General features: G+C 35.4%; 1 protein-coding gene across 5 annotated transcripts in view; it reads right to left on the reverse strand.

Annotated features, from left to right (window-relative positions):
• GALNT3 (polypeptide N-acetylgalactosaminyltransferase 3) overlaps nucleotides 1–19,641 on the reverse strand; it is a 98,782-nt gene that overhangs the window by 14,949 nt on the left and 64,192 nt on the right. For 3 of the 5 annotated variants that reach the window (XM_040475258.1, XM_040475254.1, XM_040475259.1), the window contains exons 2-4: nucleotides 9,464–10,087; nucleotides 5,211–5,383; nucleotides 723–872 (exon numbers count right to left, since the gene is read on the reverse strand). In XM_040475258.1, coding sequence (XP_040331192.1) covers nucleotides 723–872; nucleotides 5,211–5,383; nucleotides 9,464–9,978 — 838 coding nt within the window. In that variant the 5' untranslated portion in view covers nucleotides 9,979–10,087. Of the gene's footprint in view, nucleotides 1–722; nucleotides 873–5,210; nucleotides 5,384–9,463; nucleotides 10,088–15,099; nucleotides 15,179–18,744; nucleotides 18,834–19,641 lie in introns of all 5 variants that reach the window. The other 2 variants (XM_040475257.1, XM_040475256.1) reach the window with 2 other exon arrangements.

Here is a 19,641-nt window from a genome sequence, read left to right on the forward strand (position 1 = left end):
TTCAATTCAAAACAAAACAGTCATACAAAGAGTATAATCCACTAAATCTAAAGCTGAAGGACTAAGGGACATTTTGGTGATCCCTAACATGCCCATTAAAATTTACTCTAAAAATACTTTCTAAATACTTTAAAATCATTGACACTAGAGAACAAAACCATTAAAAATAAAGGGCAAAAAAAAAAAAAAGACAGTAGCAACAAAAACAAAAATTGATACTATTCGTAGAAAAGATACCAGAAAAAGTTGGAAGGGGACACCTCTAACTTAGCACAAGAGGAGTGTGCAAATCTTTGAAAAAAGAATGGAAATATAGAAATTGAAAAATATCAGTACCAGGACAAAGTTTAAAGATAAAATTGCTTACACTTAAAACTTTCATTCATTTTAAACTATAAGAATCAATAATAATAAGGAAAAACATTTGGGGGGGGGGTGGACACAATGAGTATCTGAAAAAAATCCCAAGCAAGGATAACTCGCTGGGAAAGCTGGTCGCTGAAGGAAAGATACTGAAGTTAAGGAGCCTAACTCCATGTAAGTGAAAGGAGGCTCCTACCCAGAGCTATAACCTGCTTAGGCTTTCATTGCTATAAGCATCAGCTGAAAATGATGTTAAAGAAAATACAATTAGTTATTTCAAGAAAAGCCTTCTTCACTTTTTAAGTTAGAGGGAAGCAGAGGGGAAAATGTTACAACTACGTCTATACATATATACTTACAGTGAGCATCTAAAAATGTGAGGGTTTCAGCTGTTGCAACTGTTGCTCCTAGCAACCTGGCAGTGATCAGACCTTTTCTCTCTCTTTGTCTAACTATTTTTACTATAGAAAATTGTTTTATATATTCCTCTAGTTTATCATGTAAGTATTCTGTAAGAAAAAAAAATATCAGGATTAACTCTTCCTAAGTTTATTTTCATATATGAACACATGAAAGCAAATGAAGAAACCACAGGGCAATGATATCTCCACATTCGTCATCTTAACAGTTGCACACATCCTTCCATTAAGATGAAATTGTATCTTTAACTCTTTAAAGAAAAACAATAGCTATATATATGCAAATCTTAACTTCTGAACAACTATAACACATACTGTGGTAACACTGACTTATCCTGTACATGCAATATCAATAAATATATTTTGTGGGGAAGGGAGAGACTTCAAATGGAGTAGACTCAGGAGTTAAGAAGGCTCATTTAGGGGTCTGAGAAAACTAGCTAACGGAGTGAAGGAAACTGAATTTGGCCAAAAAGATATTTGACACATTTTAAAATTGGAATTTAAGTCTGGAAATTCAAAGAAAAATGCCAAGTATCAAAAGGATTCTCTGATACTTAGGCAGTGATCATAACAATTTAAAACAAAAATGATGAGGAAAATGGCAAATAGGAAAGCCCAAGGCTACAGCAGTTTAGGAATATTTTTACAAACAGTCAGCACAAAATTTTTGAAAGCTTTGGAGTCTGCTGACACAGAATTTTTTCCAGTAAAAATATGAAAGAAGAAAGGAGCATGTAGGTTAGGAATGGAGCTAAAAACAGGCTAAATTTTATTAATGGGTATATAATTTAAGATATTCAACATTCCAATTTAGATGAGACATGATAAGCAAGAGTTAAAACAGTAGGTAAAAGAAAACACATTAATCATGTCAGTCAAGTATTGCTCATATTTTGAAACAACTTCTTAAGTCTGCTTTTTTCACCAATAAATTCTTGATTCTTTGTTGAGTATACAATGTGTTTCCTCAGGTGGCCTTCTTGGGCCCATAGCACAGCCTCAAAAAGATGTGGGAATGCTGAGAACATCAGTAAACGTCCTAGGGTAGATGTTTGCTTCTGCCTGATTCCAGAAGCAAACATAGATGACTTTATCTATGATTATATATATTTTTTCAGTTCTCCAGTGGTACAGATAAAAGAGTTGCTTATTCAAAGTTTAAACATTCATAAAGGAAGTGAGAGTTCAGGAACAACTTCTGTGGACAATAAATCTAAGCATTGCTGCCTCAAAATAATAGGCTAACTTTTTCATACCTTCTAAGAACCTCAGAATTAATTCTCTGAAAGACAAGCAGGATTGTAACTTGTCTTAAAATATAAATCATGGATATTTCTGCCTTAATCGTATTATTTATAAAATAGAAACTTGTATAAAAACATTTCAAAGGCTTTAATGGGGATTGAATCTTTTTTAATGGAGTCACTATAGATTCCTTCAATAAACTGTCCCCTGTTTGAGTCATTAAAGAATTTTTTATTGACCCACAACTTCCAAACTTCCTATAAATTTTTATCTGCCCCTTAAATTCAAGCCCCATCCATACCTGTATTTTTGCAAGGTTAAGAGCACAAAGCTGTGAAATCAGACCTCCTGGGTTTATTTATTTATAGCACCATTACTTTTAGCTGAGTGACTTTTGGTAAGTTATTTTATTTTACTTGGACCTCAGTGTATCTATAAGATGGGGATAACAGCATTTACCCTTACAAGGGATTGCTGAGAGTATAAAAATGAAAGATTGCTGTGCATTTAAGACAAGGCTTACCACATGGCCCATGCTCTGAAAACGCTGTCTTGTTTTGCTGTCACTAGGACTTAACTATCTCTTTGTCACTTGATTATCCACATATTATGCTGCTCTTTCCTAAACCAATTGAAACCAGGGACTATAGTTTCTACATCACAAGCTCCTCTACAACAACTAGGAACACATTTTCTATAGCGGGTACTCATTAAATCTTTGATTCAATAAGACAAATTAATTACATTAGGATGCAAAAAGATTCCTCACCAAGAAAACTGTTGCAAATTCATTGCCAATGCTATAAAGAATTAAAATATTCAGACCCTTTGACCAACCAGTCTAACTTATCCAAAGATACAATTCAAAAGAAAGGATATTCATTACAGTGTGATATATACTAACAGGGTGGGGTGAGTGAAGGGGAATGGTAAAATAAGTAAAATGCATCTAGTCCATCATGGTCATTAAAAATAAAGTTTTGAAGGTAAAAGAAATGGGCTAATAATACTATATGAAAATGTCAGATTTCAAAATTGGATTTCTGACATGGATGTAACTAGGTAAACATTCTATGTTTATTTAGACAGTGATCAAGAGAGAAAAAGCGAAATTAAAATTAAATAGGAACATTATGATTGGATATCACTTTTCTTTCTGATTTCCTTTAATTCTATTAATTTTGTTTGAGCAATAATAGAAGTTACCTTCAACTGAAGGCTTATTACAAGTAGCCTTACTGTGACCCTAATTTCTCACTGCTTGAAAAATCAAACAAATAAAAACCATCTGAGAAGGAAGCTCAAAAAACCAAAGAGGGATTATTTTTTTCTTTTCTTTTTACAATATAACATATGAAAGGCATGCAGAACTTAATCAAATGTCACTTAAAACTCTATGGATGCAGGGGCGCCTGGGTGATTCGCTCAGTTAAGCGTCCCACTCTTGATCTCAGCTGAGTTCATGATCTCATCGTTCATGAGATTGAGCCCTGCATCGGGCTCTCTGCTGCCAGTGCAGAGCCTGCATGGGATTCTCTTTCTCTCTCATTTTCTGTCTGCCCCTCTCTTGCTTGTGTTCTTTCTCTCTCTCTCTCTCAAAACAAATACATAAACATGGGGGGAAAAAAACACACCTCTATGGACTACAGACCAAGAATTAAAAAAAATAAATAAATCATAACATTTCAAGCAGTAAATAAATCAGTTGGTTACAATTAAGTGGTGTTATAACCTGGGTAAGAGGACCGGAGATTCAAGTCTCTGATCCAGTACTGTGTACCCATATGCAGGGAACTTGAATTATAAAACTTCCCCATTTAGTGAATACATTTCACATCCATGTCAAACATCTCTGGAGATAAGCAAACTTATTCCACCTAGATGATACTTAACTTGAAAACAATCTCAATTCACTCATGATATTTTATTTTGAAGTTAAAGACATGTTTAGGATTGTATGTAGAAAATTAAATAAGCCAGGTTAGTAATTTTATGCTTTATTCACTTATTATCATTTCTTAAGTCTGGATACATCTTGTTATTGATGACATGTCACTTAATAAGCAGTATTTTTTTCTTTTTTCATGGCACATAAAGTAATGGTTTATCTTAAAACAGATGTTGCTTTTGGATAGATGAAAGAGTATCACTATCCCCATTTTACAGATGAGGAAACAGCTAGTTAGTATTGGAGTGAGAATTTGACCTTAAAGAATCAGGCTCCGAACTCAACTAATTCAGGAATAAATTTTGTGATCATTGAAATAATCTATATCTGTTTGGTATTTAAAATACCCGTTAATGTTTGAAAACTTAGCAAATTAGGGCATTTGTCTGATTAGCCTTGCAATTCCAATTTAAAATGTACAATTTAGTAACTGACCATTGATTTGTAATTTTAAATAGACATTCATTAAAGAATTCAGCTAACTTTGTAAACAATATTGAAATACTTAGCAGCCAAAATAAAACAGGATGTAGTGACTTTGTAATGATTTTTAACTACTCATTTATATTATTAATTAATGTATTATTTATATTAACTCATCTAATCTTCAAAACAATCCTAGGAGTTATGTATCATTTATGTATTTCCTCAATTCTAAGCTGCACCATTAGATACTTATTATAATCAATGGCATCTTAGTGTAATTGGTTGTGAGGGTTTTTTATTCTAGCGGTATATAAACTAATGATGAAAAAAAGATAAAAATCAAAAAAATAAACTAATGATGTATCGTGCAATAAATCCGATGAAATATGGCATTTTCCCCATTTTACAGATAAAGAAACTGAGGCATAAAAAGGTTAAGTAATTTGTCCAAGTTACACAGCTGGATAGGACCAGAACTGGGATTCAAACCAAGGCAGCCTGACTCAAGGCTCAAGTTTGTGTTGTTAACCACTATGCCTTACAATAAAAGTCTCACATTGAGGACCACAAAGTTAGAAGTCATGGTACTTCAAACATTTCTGAACTTTAAAATATTTAAATATAGACACCTTTGAATTCTACTCTCATCCATCATACCCATCATCCAAGGTATTATATTCAAGCTGGGGGGGGGGATGGGGGTGGGGGAGGGGTGCATACAGAGAGTACAATACAATCAAATAGACTTTGGACAACATCACATGGATTTACTTGGAAAACAACCTAATTTGCATGTGTTTTCTTACCATCTACACTAGCATCATCCACCAAAATGATTTCCTTCAGCAGTATGGCAGGGGAAGAATAAAGCACACTGTGGACAGTTCTAAGCAGCGTGGACCAGGCTTCATTATGAAAAACTATTATGACACTGGTGGTAGGCAGGGGAGGACAGCGCTTAAATTTTTGTTCAATACATCTAGAAGAAGTCAAAGAAGTAGAACAATTATGAATTTTATTACTTTATTTCAGAGCTATGACATTACTAAAATTATTATTTAACCAATATCACCATAGAAACAATAGCAGACAATTTTTTTCTATGTAAGTTGATCTTAATGCTATGCAAATGCAAATCAAAACAAATTTTTTTACACAGAGATCATGTCCACTGATACAGATTCCAGGTCAAGGATTAAAACGTGCTATTGTAAGTTTTCTCAACAATATAATTTCAAATACAAATAGCATTTTAAATAGAAAATATAACCTACAAGTGAGATAACCTATAACAATGGCAAACACTTGTAATCGCTCAAATAAAAACCAATTTTTCTCCCCCCACCTTGTAGAAATTATCCATTTTTCTTATTACCTCCAATTTTTTTTAACAGTGCAACTTCAGGGGCACCTGGGTGGCTCAGTCAGTTAAGTGTCCAACTCTTGCTTTCAGCTCATGATCTCATGGTTTGTGGGATCAAGCTCCGCATTAGGCTCCATGCTGAAGCATGGAACCAGCTTGGGATTCTCTCTCTCCCACTCTCTCTGCCACTCTCTGTGCATGTGTGCACGCACACACTGTAGCTCTCAAAAATAAATAAACTTTAAACAGTGCAACTTTATTAAATGAATATTCATCTTCGTAGAGATTCTTACTTTCCTAAGTATGTAATATTTTTCAAGTTTTTAAATCAATTTACTTAATCTCTACTTGAACCAAAAGGGAAAAAAATGGCTTACTGTAAAATCTATTTTTTTATGATGCTCACAATTCAGCAAGACTTACTAAGTTGCTACCATATACCAACCATGCTGTGTTAAAGATTTTGCTCCAGTAACCTGATCTATAGTTTAATAAAATAAGACCTAGCATTTTAAAATACTAAACTTAAAAATTTTACATAAAATCCTAAATCCCTGTTAAAAGTCATGTGATCTTTTTGCCATATGAAACATTGACAGGCACAAGGAGATAGACCCTAAGTCGTTTTTGGCTGATTAATGGTACTAACCATTAGCTAAATACATTAGTTACAAATTGATCTTGAATTTATTTTTATAATAATATTTTCCTCAATGAAAATAATCTTCATAAGAAGCTGTTGGGTATGAGTGGATCTGTACAGTCCCCAGCCTTTGAGACTGAAGCTGACCACAGTCCCTCACCTACTGAGTTGAGGTGAGGATCCAAAGATATAACAGAGTAGAGGGTTTCAAAACACTGTAAAATCAGAGTAACCCTGGGACATAAAATATGTGTGGTCTATGGTAAAAATAAATAATCTTTAAGTTCACTTAAAAATCATAAATGGTTATACAATTTTAGACAGCAGAATATAAAATCCTCCCACTCAAAAGGCACTATAAATACAGCGTGTGAACAATCAAACAGTGCTGTTCAAACCCAAAGATAGGAAGTAAATCATTCACTTATGGAGATAAGAAACTAACACACTTCAAATGCTCTGTGAGGGAAACAGAGCCCCCCGTATGACCCTAGAGGCCTGGGAAAGCCACCCAAAGAAAGATATCCTGTATGTTCTCATTATTCACTTTTATAGCCATATCTCAGTTTGAATGTTTCAGATACTACTCTGAGAGGCTGTCTTTAGGGTGGAATATTAGTAGGGATAAACAAGGAATTAGGTTGAGGATAAAGTATTAATAGAGTGTGTCAACACTGTTGAGTAAGAAAAGGAAGCAAAGGTTATGAGTGAAAGTGATTTTGCTCTCTTTGTGCCTTCATGATTTCAAATATATGTGCATAGTCAGAAGCAAATAATGACATTCATCCTCACTGACAGATGAAAGCAAATGATATATTTTAAAGTGAATTTTGGATAAACTACCAATTAGAAGTAAGGTCCAAACACAAACTACCTATTCACAATTAGTCTTGACTCACAATTACACAGAAATGTATGACTAAATATAAGCTTGTATTTTTAAGACATAAAGGTTTGCAAACCAACATAAATTAAAAGTAAAAATTATTCAAAAACTCCATGCTGTTTTTCTTAAAAAAAAAAAAAAAAACCAAAAACCTTATGATTTATTGTCTTAGAAGCATTTGTATGGGGTGTTGGGATTAAAAAAAAAAAAAAAAAACCTCACATACATTTACTTGTCATGTGACTAATATTAATAATTACAAAAAGGTTTCAAAATTTTAAATTCAAAAATTCACATTAATGAAATGTGATCACTTTAATCTTACAAAGCTTTCCTTAGTTCAAGCTAGGATTTCTTTGCTTAACTGATAACTGCTAACATCAAGTAAAGGTGTCATGTTATAGCATTAATGCAAGTGATACAATTTCACAGTATGATTTCATAAACCTCATTTATTCTGAAACAATAAAAAAAATTAAACTGAGGCTTTAGATATTGTTTTACATGTCACTTAAAGTAGTGAAATTAAATAACTTGCCAAACTGACTGCTTATACTCAAACCATTTGTAAAATTTGGCATATAGATATGTACTTAAATTATCAATCACATGACCATCTGACTTTGAGAGACACTGGATCTATATTTTCAATGAGCATGGAAATGACCAGCAATTCTTCAGAAAATGTGTTCCTTGCTGATTTAAGTTAAATTTAAAGTAAGAAAGTGTTAAATCTTCACCAATTCTTCACAGTTCTAGGTATCCAATTCTTATCCAAAAAAGGTTCTTTACTTTAAGTACCTCGTTGTTTTTCACTTATAATGATTTCATTATTGAATATTATTGTAGCTCCTCAATGCTATATTGGGGGGAAAAAAAACTTGTCTTGAGCTGACATTGACTGTCATGTCAAAGAATAAAAATTATGCTTCTTGATTTGTGATGTGGATTGCTTTTCAGTCAAGACCTCTCCCCAAATCAGTCAAATGCAATACTGCATTTTAACTATTAACATAAGAAAAGAACTATTCTGTGCCTTGTTATAAAGGTAGAATATTTTATAGACATTCATGTGTTTCTTCACACATTCACTTAAAAATGATTAGCACCTTAATCTTGAATCACACAGATTATAATAGAGAGACAGAAATCTAATCTACCCAACTTCAGTATTAAGGGACTCTTAGTTAGAGCAAGTATTCATGATCATACATCTAGAAAAACAGGAGTGAAGCCATCGACCTAAGTCTATCAAAGTTCTTTTCTTCAGATGCATTTCCAAATGTAATTCTATTATAACCAGGAAGCAAAATATGTAGGCATTGCTTGCTTACGGTTTATCTTATACTTTCAACAAATCAACAAATAGTTTGAAAACTGCTGGAATTTATTTTAGTTATTTGAATTCAAATAGAACACTTGAACACTACCTCAAAGATAACAATGGACAGAGCATAGTTGGAACTGGAGGGAAACCAGAATAAAAATACTGTGTACTTGAGATACCATGTAAACAAAGGGACATAAAAGGCAATGTTGGCCTCTTAGAAGCTAAAGAGAGACAATTCTATACATATGATAACTTATTCAACAAAACTCTAGAGAAAAAAAAATCATAATTGAATTAGCAATTTAACAATATTGTTCTTTAAAAGAAAGATTACAAAAGGTTACAAGGCATTCTGAAATACAATTACAGTACTGAAAGTAGCCACAAAGTCTGTGACTTAGTTCATAGAAAATTCTTATCTAACAGCTCCAAAATCTCGGCACTTTTTAAATATTTTTATTCTACAGCAACACACAGAGGAACAGAAACAGCTCCTCTGCCTCCCACATCTCCCATAAAATTGCCCAATATTCCCTTCTTAATAAATTAGAAAACTAAAGCATCTAAGAATTAAGAATTTCCTTGTGGTTCTACAGAAATCAGACCTAAAATTTAGTTTCCTAATTTGTAAGGTAACAACCTTCTACATCTGCAATGCCTCACCAAGCATAGATATGGAAAGCCTCAATAATAATAAGCAAACATAATTAAATTAAACAGCAATTGCTGATATTTTGCCTCAGAGAGTGACTATAGAACAAGCAAATTCCTTAGCTAATGCCCCTCCCCTGCAAACTCTAATGTTAAACAGTAAACAATGAATATTCTTTAACATACTCAGGAGGTCGAGTGTCTGGTCCAAGATCTCGGTGTAGAGAAATCCTGTCACTTGCAAAAGCATTAAAACAGTGTTTTGCTTCTCCACGTTCTTTTTCCTTCTGCTCTTCAATACTTAAATTGGTTGTCTTGAATGCTTTACCAGAAGCACCAGGTGCATTAGAATCCTGAGGTGGGCGGTCAAGAACAGGTTTCAATTCTGCTGCTGTATAATATCCTTGCAAACAGGGTCTCTCACCAGCATCAATGTTTTGCCTGACCGGTGCTCCTATTTGCATTTTTGGCATTGCATCTTTAATATTGTTTACAGCTTCTATCATTAAATCAAACATCTTGTTTTTGTTTTTTATGTTTCTTTCCATCCGTGATTCCTCTTTGGAATATTGAACACTTACTTCTCTTTGCATTAAAATCAAAAATATTATAAAGAAAAAAATTACTGCCCCAAGTTTCCAGAACTTTTTATGATAATGTCTTTTAAGATGTAATTTTACTAGTCGTTTTAGGTGAGCCATTCTGACATTAAAAGCTTCCCACTTGACAAATAACAGTTATAGTTTCCTCTGTTACTTATATTTTTTATCATAGATTTGCTGGCAAGAAGGTTTCATTAAATGGTAATACCTGTGAACGGAAATGATAAATGGCATTAGTAGCTAATCATTCCTATAGGCATGGTTCGATTCATTCAACCAACAACATAAGCTACAAACAACTGTACTCTTATGGTTAAGAAAAATACAAAGATATCTTGCCCTCAAGAAATTGACACTTTTGGAAGAACACATTTGCTATAATTAGCTATAATCTATTGAGGATATATTAGAGATTTCTCTCCAATAAAAAATACCTTGTAAACTGTGGCTAATATTTATTATATGATATGCATACAATTATTTTTATAAACATATTTAGAGTTTCTTTAAAAAAAAAAAAAGGTACCTTAACTCAATGACCAAGGGGCCAAAGGACTTCATTGCATTGATTATTAAGAAAGGGGGAAATCCGTAAGAAAGCGTAGGTATACTGATAGGTACTGTTAGGCATACATCTAAAATAGTGGCTTTTATTTTATGGAGTTTGTCCTCAACTTATGCACCTCTATTCCAACTAAACCAGTTAAGATTATAAGTAGTTTTAACAAGTAAACTGGCACACTCTCAAATTTATTCACCTGATAATACTTGTGAATCCTGACAGAACCACTGAAGAGTAGAAAATTAAGAGTGTCTAAGGTGTTGTTATACCACAACTATTTTCTATAGTTCACACAAATAATAAAATCTAATAACAAAAAGAAGATGGCACTAAGCTTTTTACTTGAAGTGACTCTAAAGAGGCAACAGTGTCTACTCTAAGAATAGACAACATGTTTACTAAACTCTAATATGGGCCACCAGAAGCAAAAGAAAGGAAAAGGAAAAAAGAGAACATCGATGACAGCCTGATTTTCTTCACGATGTTTTAAAACATATAATATGAAAGGGTTTCAGTATATAATTACATACCATGCACCATTATACTCAGTCAAATTTGCAGGCACAAAGGGGAAGGAGAATGCCTGTTCTCCCTACATTCTAAACATATTTTAAGGAAAATTTAATTTATAGATGTGAAAACTAACTGACACTTTATTCAGTTTTTCTTCCAAAGATACCGCTAAATTTAAAATTAAAAAGCCAAGTTTTAAGATGGATTCTCTGGCCTTTAGTAAAAAATTTTAAGCTAAATAAACAGAAGAGGCAGAATTTGAATAGTTAGTTCTGTATACTACTTCTAATTGGAAAGATATGTATGTATGTATGGAATAGGCACTTTGGTTTCAAAAGATAATTCAGTTATAATGTATACTGCCCAGAAAAATGAGATTCTAATACATCTGAGTTTTGGTTGCTTTCAGAGCCTCGTGTAAGGATTAAAATGACCTGGTAAACTTTTTACATTATTTGAAGACACAATGTAGTTTCAGAACCATACAATTCTTGCTGTGTATGTATGTAAGCTAGATCAGGCATTTGAGAAGGAATGTGCTGGTCTCCTTAGGATGTTTTAATGCAACATAAAACAAGAAAGGGTCCAGGGAAAGCGTACAGTAAAGGGAGATGACAAAACTAAATATTTCCATAGCAGTGATGGTTTTCCCAAGATACTATATGCCCAAAATCATAGTAGAGGGTAGGCTGGGGAATGAGAAAGAAGAATGGAATTCTTCACCAATAGGGCAATAATCCTATAATTGTGTGTGTGTCTATCTGAAGAAGTCACTCAATTAGCAGGTTTTAGTTTAGGATGTCTCTAATGAGGGAGTCAAAGGAAGTTTATGAAGGACACAAATGATGTCTCCCTTCCTCCTGGTTGTTTTTCTGGCACTCACGATGTCGGTGACACAGTGAGCACCCAATAAATTTTTTTTACCAGGAAAAGGAAAAAAGGACGAAGATTTAATTTATTAGAAATAATAAAATAATAATTTACTTTTGTTAAATACTGATTAGGTCCCCGATACTTTAATATTACACAGGTTCTCATGTAGTCTTCCAATAATCTTGAGAAGTCATTCCCATTTTGCCCACAAACACTGAGCGTCAAATAGATTCAGTGGCTTGGCCAACATGATTCAGTTTAAGTGGAAAAGCAGTATCCTCCCAACTGTGTTCAAACTCAGGTCTGATCTAAAATATTAAGCTTTTTGGGGCGCCTGGGTGGCTCAGTCGGTTGAGCGACCGACTTCGGCTCAGGTCATAATCTCACAGTTTGTGAGTTTGAGCCCCGCGTCGGGCTCTGTGGTGACAGCTCAGAACCTGGAGCCTGCTTCTGATTCTGTGTCTCCCTCTCTCTCTGCCCTTCCCCCACTCATGCTCTGTCTCTGTCTCAGAAATAAATAAACATTAAAAAAAATTTTTTTTAAATATTAAGTTTTTTTCTCCTGAAACCAATATTGCACTGTATGTTAGCTAACTAAAATTTACATTGAAAACAATACTAAGCTTTTAGTTGAAGTTATCTGAAATAAGATCTTCAAGGGTCAAGAAATGATACTCTAAATGTAAGGAGATAAGGGGAAACCCTAAGGAAAGAACTACAAATAGCTTCATACCACATAAGGTTTTCTGGACAAATGAGTCAAATAAACACACACACACACACACTGGAGCGCTGGGGTGGCTCAGTCAGTTGAGGGTCCAGCTCAATTTTGGCTCAGGTCATGATTCCCGGATCCTGGAATCAAGCCCCATGTCATGCTCCTCACGGAGAGTGGAACCTGCTTGAGATTTTCTCTCTCTCTTTCTCTCTCTCTCTCTCTCTCTCCCTCCCTCCCTCTGCCCCTCTACCCCACTTGTGTGCGCTTTCTCTCTATATAAAATGAAAATAAAAATAAAAAAATAAAAATAAAAACCACACAACTGTTTTCAGAATGTGTTTTTGGAAATAAGGCTGAGGATGAGATTGTAGATTTTAACAATGGAGGATTAAGAGATTGAGACCTTTTAGTGGCAGAGTTTACTAGAGTAGGAACATGATGCTTTGCTCTTTTCAGATTATTTCAGAAGGGAATAGTCTTCTTTTATCAATTGCTGATCACTTGAAGATTCTGAAATGAATCTCCCAGGGATTTTTATATGAATTTTCTGTCCTTTGCTGCTAATGTGCAATATTAGGCTTCCATTAATGATAAATTACACTCAACATTAAGCATCTCTATTAGCGGTCTTCAACTCTGGATACACTTAGCAGAAAGCTCTTTAAAAAGAGTGCTTTAGGCCTCCCCTCTAGAGAGTTTGATATAATTGTTTTAGGGCCAGGGCCCAGGTCCTGCTTTTGTTGTTATTTTAGGCTCTCCAGATAATTCTAAAGGGTGGCAAGGGTTAAGAATCACTGGTGTAGGTCACAAGACTTTAGGCAAATCAAAACTAGCACTTGATAGGGAAATGACTGCACCTAACCAAAAGCAACCACACTATTAATTTCTGATACTCCAAAGACAGGTTTTTCAAAATAGAATGTTGATACAAAATGAGCAAAAGTTATTTTGACATGGATAGATAAGATGAAATCCAAAGCAAGAATGACCCAAAGTTTCCTGAAAAGGCTCAGAGATTAATGCTGATATAAATGACACACTGGGGTTTTACTACAAATTATGGCGTTGTAAAATTACTTTTAAAATATGTTATTCCTATCACAAAGATGGAAAAACTCAGATTCTGCGCAATAAAACACATAATCCAAAAGCCACACAATAAATGAATGAGTTAAACAAAACCAGGATTCTTAACTCCTATTCCTGGAAATAACATCACGTTCCTAAGCCTCACTACTTACCAAATGTCAAGACCTATGTGAAAACAGCCAATGAAACAAAACAAATTTCTCTTAATTTCAACTTCCAATTAAACTCAGAAGTTTCAAAAATGAAAAAAAAAAAAAAAACCAGCACAACAGCAAATTCAGGATATAAAAATGATTAGCAGGTAGAGGTCTTATTGTACTTTCCAAAACCTTTAAACACACCTATCTAAAATGTCATTTGCTAATTATTAAAGGTCAGATTCACAGGAGAGATTAATATCATGAAATAGCTTTTTTAAACTAGAAAAAAATTAATTTAAATTCAAAGATCTATTCAAAGATCTCTAAATTATTATAAATTTCTAAAATTAGAAAAAAGTTAATATTCAGAGGCCTTATCAATCTATATGCTGGAATATATATAGACATTACAAAAAGGCATTAATAATAAATTAAAACATGCACAAAATAATGATACTTTAAAATGACTAAAACAATATGCATGATTCTAACAGTCTGTGAGATTGGGTTAAAAATCAATGGGTTATTCTCCAGGGTAAAAACATGTTGCTATCTGAACAGAAAAGACTGAGCTATCACAAATCAAAATAACTACAGAGCTGTGGCTTTCAGTTATGTAGACTCTAGTTTCTCAAACTTTAATGTGACAATGAGTCACCTGAGGATGTCGTTTACATGCAGATTCAAACTGGAAAAGATCCATCTTTAGTCCAGTTGTCCCTTCCAGGTGGAAAAGGACACATTGCAAAGACATTAGTTAAGTTGTTAGTTTAATTTAAAATATTCCAACTGAAGCAATCTTCTAAAGCAGTGAAAAGCAGAACGTTTCATAACCGCATGTGAAAGTAACATTTAATAAAATAAGAGGATAGTAGTTCTTTCCATTTCTTGTTCCTATATTTGTGACAATAAACATTTACAGCTTCAGGGATTTAAGGTCTGGTTCCAGGTGACTTTAACTGGCACAAAGCCTAATTGTATATGAAACTTGCTTGCTACAGCATGAATTAAAGCATGCGATAAAAAATTAAGGGTAATCACAAAAAACAAAACATTACAAAATTATATATCCAAAATGTAGCATAGATTGTAGAGTAAGAAGAGTACACTACTGTAAATTAATTCATATTTGATCTTTGCCACACATTACCTAGATCTCCTAATCGAATCAAAACAACAACAAAACTTGCTCTAATAATAAACCTTACGTGCTTGGGCAGGAACTTTATTAAGCACCTCTCATCTACTAGTTAGGGAATGGAGGGGTGGCAGGAAGTCATTTCTGCTTGTATTTATTGGTAAAACCAAATTTCACGGTGACTTACTATTATGGTTGTTTAGTTTCGGTTATGATTAAATCCATTTCCACACCCTTGCCTGAAATTCTTCTAAGCAGGAAGTGACCTGTGGATGTATGACAAGGGACAAACACTGATACAAAGCAAACTGCCCTGAGATGGCTACATGCTTCCTCACAGGAGGAAGCAGCAGACATATCCCAAGTATCCCAGGTGAAAAACAAACTGGGGTTGCTCTGGCTGGCTGGAAAATGCCACCAGTGAACAACTAACTGCGTGTAACTGTCACAGAGTAAGATGACTTTCTGAACAAAAGTCATCTGCAGGTTATGTGACAAAAAGTCTAGTAACAGAGCTGAGCTCCAACAACTCAGAGGCACTGCTTTTATTTAATACTGAAAAGGGTGTGGTCACACATCCAACTTCTCAGCTAAACCTGGTCAGATAAGCAACTCTATTGACAATATTATCTTTGAAGGTGAAAGGTTATGAACAGGATCTTAATTTGTAGAGCAGCCAACTCTACACAATTTGGAGCATACAAGTAATTATGGAACTGCACTACCCTTTGCAGGGGAGGGTAATATGGTGGTGAAGGCAAGCTCACATATTCTCTCTCCTGCTACTGTGATTGAATCTGCACCTGTGAAAGGTATATACTGATTGGTTATGGCATAATTTTGAGGAGTGAATTGAGTGGTCCTACAGATTACCCACTTAACTAGTACTTCTCCTGGGTAGAAGTACTACCTTCTAAAAGATTTGTCTATTTACTTTGTAAACATAGTTGATGGCTCTTGGATTAGTAAGGAGACAGAAACTATACAGTGATTTGAAAAAGGAAAGTATAATATATTATTCTGAGAGGACTGGAGTAACAGGGAATTGGTTAGTGAGAGTTAAAAAGAATTCAAAATAATATAGGAGTAGTAGATATAAGGGGCAATCACTACCTACAAGGCTGAGATGAGAGCCCAAGGAAGAACCTTCCCCTCACCAGCACATAGATCCAGAGATCTCTACAGAAAGAGCAGTGTTGGCTCCTTGACAGTGGAAAAGTTACAGAGGTATCTCACTAGTGAAACTTGCCCAAAATCTGACCTGTGGAGTCCCAGAAGAAGCCATTCATAGGAAGATGTCAAACCCTGGAACTTGTTAAGTGCCGATGCTAACAGCTGGCTGCTGATGGCACCTGGAGTTAAGAAGCTGTGCTCTGCAGGAATGTAGTGCACTTTCACGTATAGCCTGGGCCAATATGGTGCAGGTTGGTGCCTAGGATAAAATTTGGGTAGTTGGTGCCTTGGAAACCCAGTTTTGTGGGGTCCCCAATGTGCACATGTATAAGGCTAAACAAAGAGTGTATGGAGCAGTGACGTGGGCTGGGGAACAGGTCCATGATGTCTATGACTCCAGGGTACAACCCTGCTGTCCAAGTCAAGCTCTGGAGAAAGTGCAGGGGGCACAGGTGTGCCAACTCTAGAGAAAACTGTGCCATGCAGTTACTTAACACTAGAGAAAACTATGTGGAGACCTAGAAGTAGAGAAAAAGGTATATGCTCAGTAAGAGCCTAGCCAGAAAGTCACCCTGAAACCAGGAAGGAAAAGTATCTTCTACTTTCAGTATCCCTCCAGTGCCCTCTACTGACAAGGCTTAATTAACATTGTGCCAGCCAGCAAAGGAGAAATATTTACAGATTTCCAGCCCTCCCCCCCCGCCCCACTCCATTATTACAGAGCAGGAGAAGAGAATGAATTTACAGCTGAGAGACAATAAGCAGCATAGTCTACCCTTTTGACTGCTCAGTTTCCATATGCACACTTTCTCGCACATTTGAACTCCGGTGGAAAAACAAAACAAGCACCTAGCAAGATGCAAGCATCCTCCTTACAAGTGAAGAGGAACCCTGGAATGAGACACAGAATGCCAACAGCCATTGTCTCCAGTGACAATGGGAATTACTTTTCAAATTCTGACACATCCCCAACGTAATATTCAGTTACCTAAAGACTAAATTGTAAACTTAGTATCTAACAAATTCTATGCAATATTTTGTTAAAAAAAAAAGAAAGAAAGAAAGAAAGAAAATGGGAAGGAGAGAAGAAAATATTGCCTCCAAAACACAAAAAACAAAAACCAAAAAAACAAAAGGCCTATTAAGTACAGTGACAACTGAATGCCCAGAAATGTTACTGAGGCGCCCCTAAATTTTTGTGAGTCTGATTACCCGCTGGTTCTCATATGCCTCACTAAGATACCTAAAGTAATTGCTACTTTCTGCTCATCAAATACAATCAGCATAATATTATCAACATAGTAAACCAATGTGATATCTTGTGGGATGTTGGGATAATTAAGATTTCTAGGACAGGAGAACTGACCTGGCCCTGAGACAAGACTGTGAAGACACAATGTTGGCCAAGCTAGATAAGAGTAAATTGCTTTGGGGTGCCTGGGTGGCTCAGTCCGTTGAGCGTCCGACTTCAGCTCAGGTCATGATCTCACGGTCCATGAGTTCGAGCCCCGCGTCGGGCTCTGTGCTGACAGCTCAGAGCCTGGAGCCTGTTTCGGATTCTGTGTCTCCCTCTCTCTCTCTGACCCTCCCCAGTTCATGTTCTGTCTCTCTCTGTCTCAAAAATAAATAAACGTTAAGAGAAGAAAAATTAAAAAAAAAAAAAAGAGTAAATTGCTTTTGGTGGTCCTTGTAAATTGGTACAGAGAAAAAGCAGTTAACCAAGTCGATAGCTACATACCAAATGCCAGAGGTAGTGTTGATTATATCAAGTAAAGACACCACATTCTGTTTCAGCAAGCACATTTGGAATCATCCAATGATTAAGTTTACAATAGTCCATTCATTCTTTAAGATCCATCCAACTTGGGCACAGGACAAATAAGTGAGTTAAATGAGATGTGATAGATAACTCAAGTCTTATTTCAAATCTTTGATGGTGGCAGTGAGCTCAACAATTCCCTTCAATACAGTATTCTTTCTGATTTACCATCTTAGAAGGAGGGCAAGTTTTAAGGTCTTCCACTTAGCTTCTCTTATCACAACGGTCCTCAACCCATGACACTTAGAGAACCAATATAAGGATTTTGCCAGTTATCCAGGATGTCTACTCCAATTATATATTAAGGAAATGGGGAAATAAGCACAGGGTAGGTCTGCTGACCAGCTGGACCCTCCTGTGAGTCAGACTTTCGCTAAGACTCCACCTATTACCTAAATGCTATAACTCCACACGATGACTAGAGGGCCACAAGTGGTATTTTGGCTCCATAGGAATTGGTACAAAAGGTCTGAGTGTATTTTCTTTTCCCCAAAGCATAGCCTCTCTAATAAATGGTTATAGGTCCCTTTGGGGAAGGCTTTTGAGGAAAATTTGTGGTGTATGCTTGAAGCAATGGTGTAGCCTTCAAGACTGGCCTCAACTTCAATCAAAGGGCTCTGGGCCTGTAAATTGACTTGGGTTTGGAAACTGAGTGAGAAGTAATGATGCTCAACTGTGGCAACTAAAGCCAATGCTTTTTGCCACCAAGCCTAGAGTTTTTTCTGGTATCTACAACAAGTGATACTGTAGTACTGCCCATCTATTTCATTCATCACATTTGCAAAACAATGCCTTCTGATTATATCAATGTCCCAGATTTCCATTATGGTAGATACCTACTTTGTCCTTGGTGGTTAAATGCTGCCACTTGTCTTCTGCTACCATGGAATCCCATCATCTCCATTGACCAAGGAGCCAATCTTAATGGCCTACAAAGGAGAGCAACCACAGATTTTTTTTTTTTTTTCACTAATGCAGGAACTTCCCTCACTAATGTTTTTCTCAATATCTTAGTAAAAGGGAGAGTGTACTGGGCCTTGACATGGAATATAATTGGAGGATGGGCACTCAGGTTGCAAACAATTAAGTCTAGTGAACATTCCTTTTATGAAAGAATCCCAAATCTCATGAGTAGTAGACAATTTCTACTCATTCTCCCTGTTGAGGCCCCAGAATTTAAGGGATAGGGGAATAGGGGAGCAAGTGAGCAATTGCTCTATTGCTATCACTTTGTATTCACCTTACCACAGGCTTAGCTATAACTCACTGGGTACATACTCATCCTCTACCTCTCAGCTTCCATTCTTCTCTAGAAAAAGTGTCAGCAAACTTTCCATAAAGGGCCAAATAATAAATATGTTTTGCTTTGTGAGCCATATGGTCTCTATTGCAACTACTCTATTTTTGTGGTGCAAAACCAGTCATACACAATACACAAATGAATGGGCATAGCTAGTTCCAATAAAATTTTGCTTACAAAAACAGGTGGTGGATAGAATTTGGCCCAAGGTACTGTGCCAATCCCTAGAAATTCAAAATGGCTTCAATCTCAACATTTCTTTATTTCCCTGTGCTTACCTCTTCTCCATTAGCGTCCACATTCTCAGATGTAAAAGAACAAAACAGTTCTTCACAAATCTATAACATCATTTTAAAAAAGTAAGGCATAAAAGCAATGTCTGCCTTTATGATTAGGCTATTTTTGCACCTATTTTGAAACATGCAATATCCCTCCAC

The sequence above is a fragment of the Herpailurus yagouaroundi genome, unplaced genomic scaffold, assembly GCF_014898765.1.
Source record: "Herpailurus yagouaroundi ecotype Mexico unplaced genomic scaffold, PumYag 140, whole genome shotgun sequence".
Taxonomy (NCBI): Eukaryota; Metazoa; Chordata; class Mammalia; order Carnivora; family Felidae; genus Herpailurus; species Herpailurus yagouaroundi.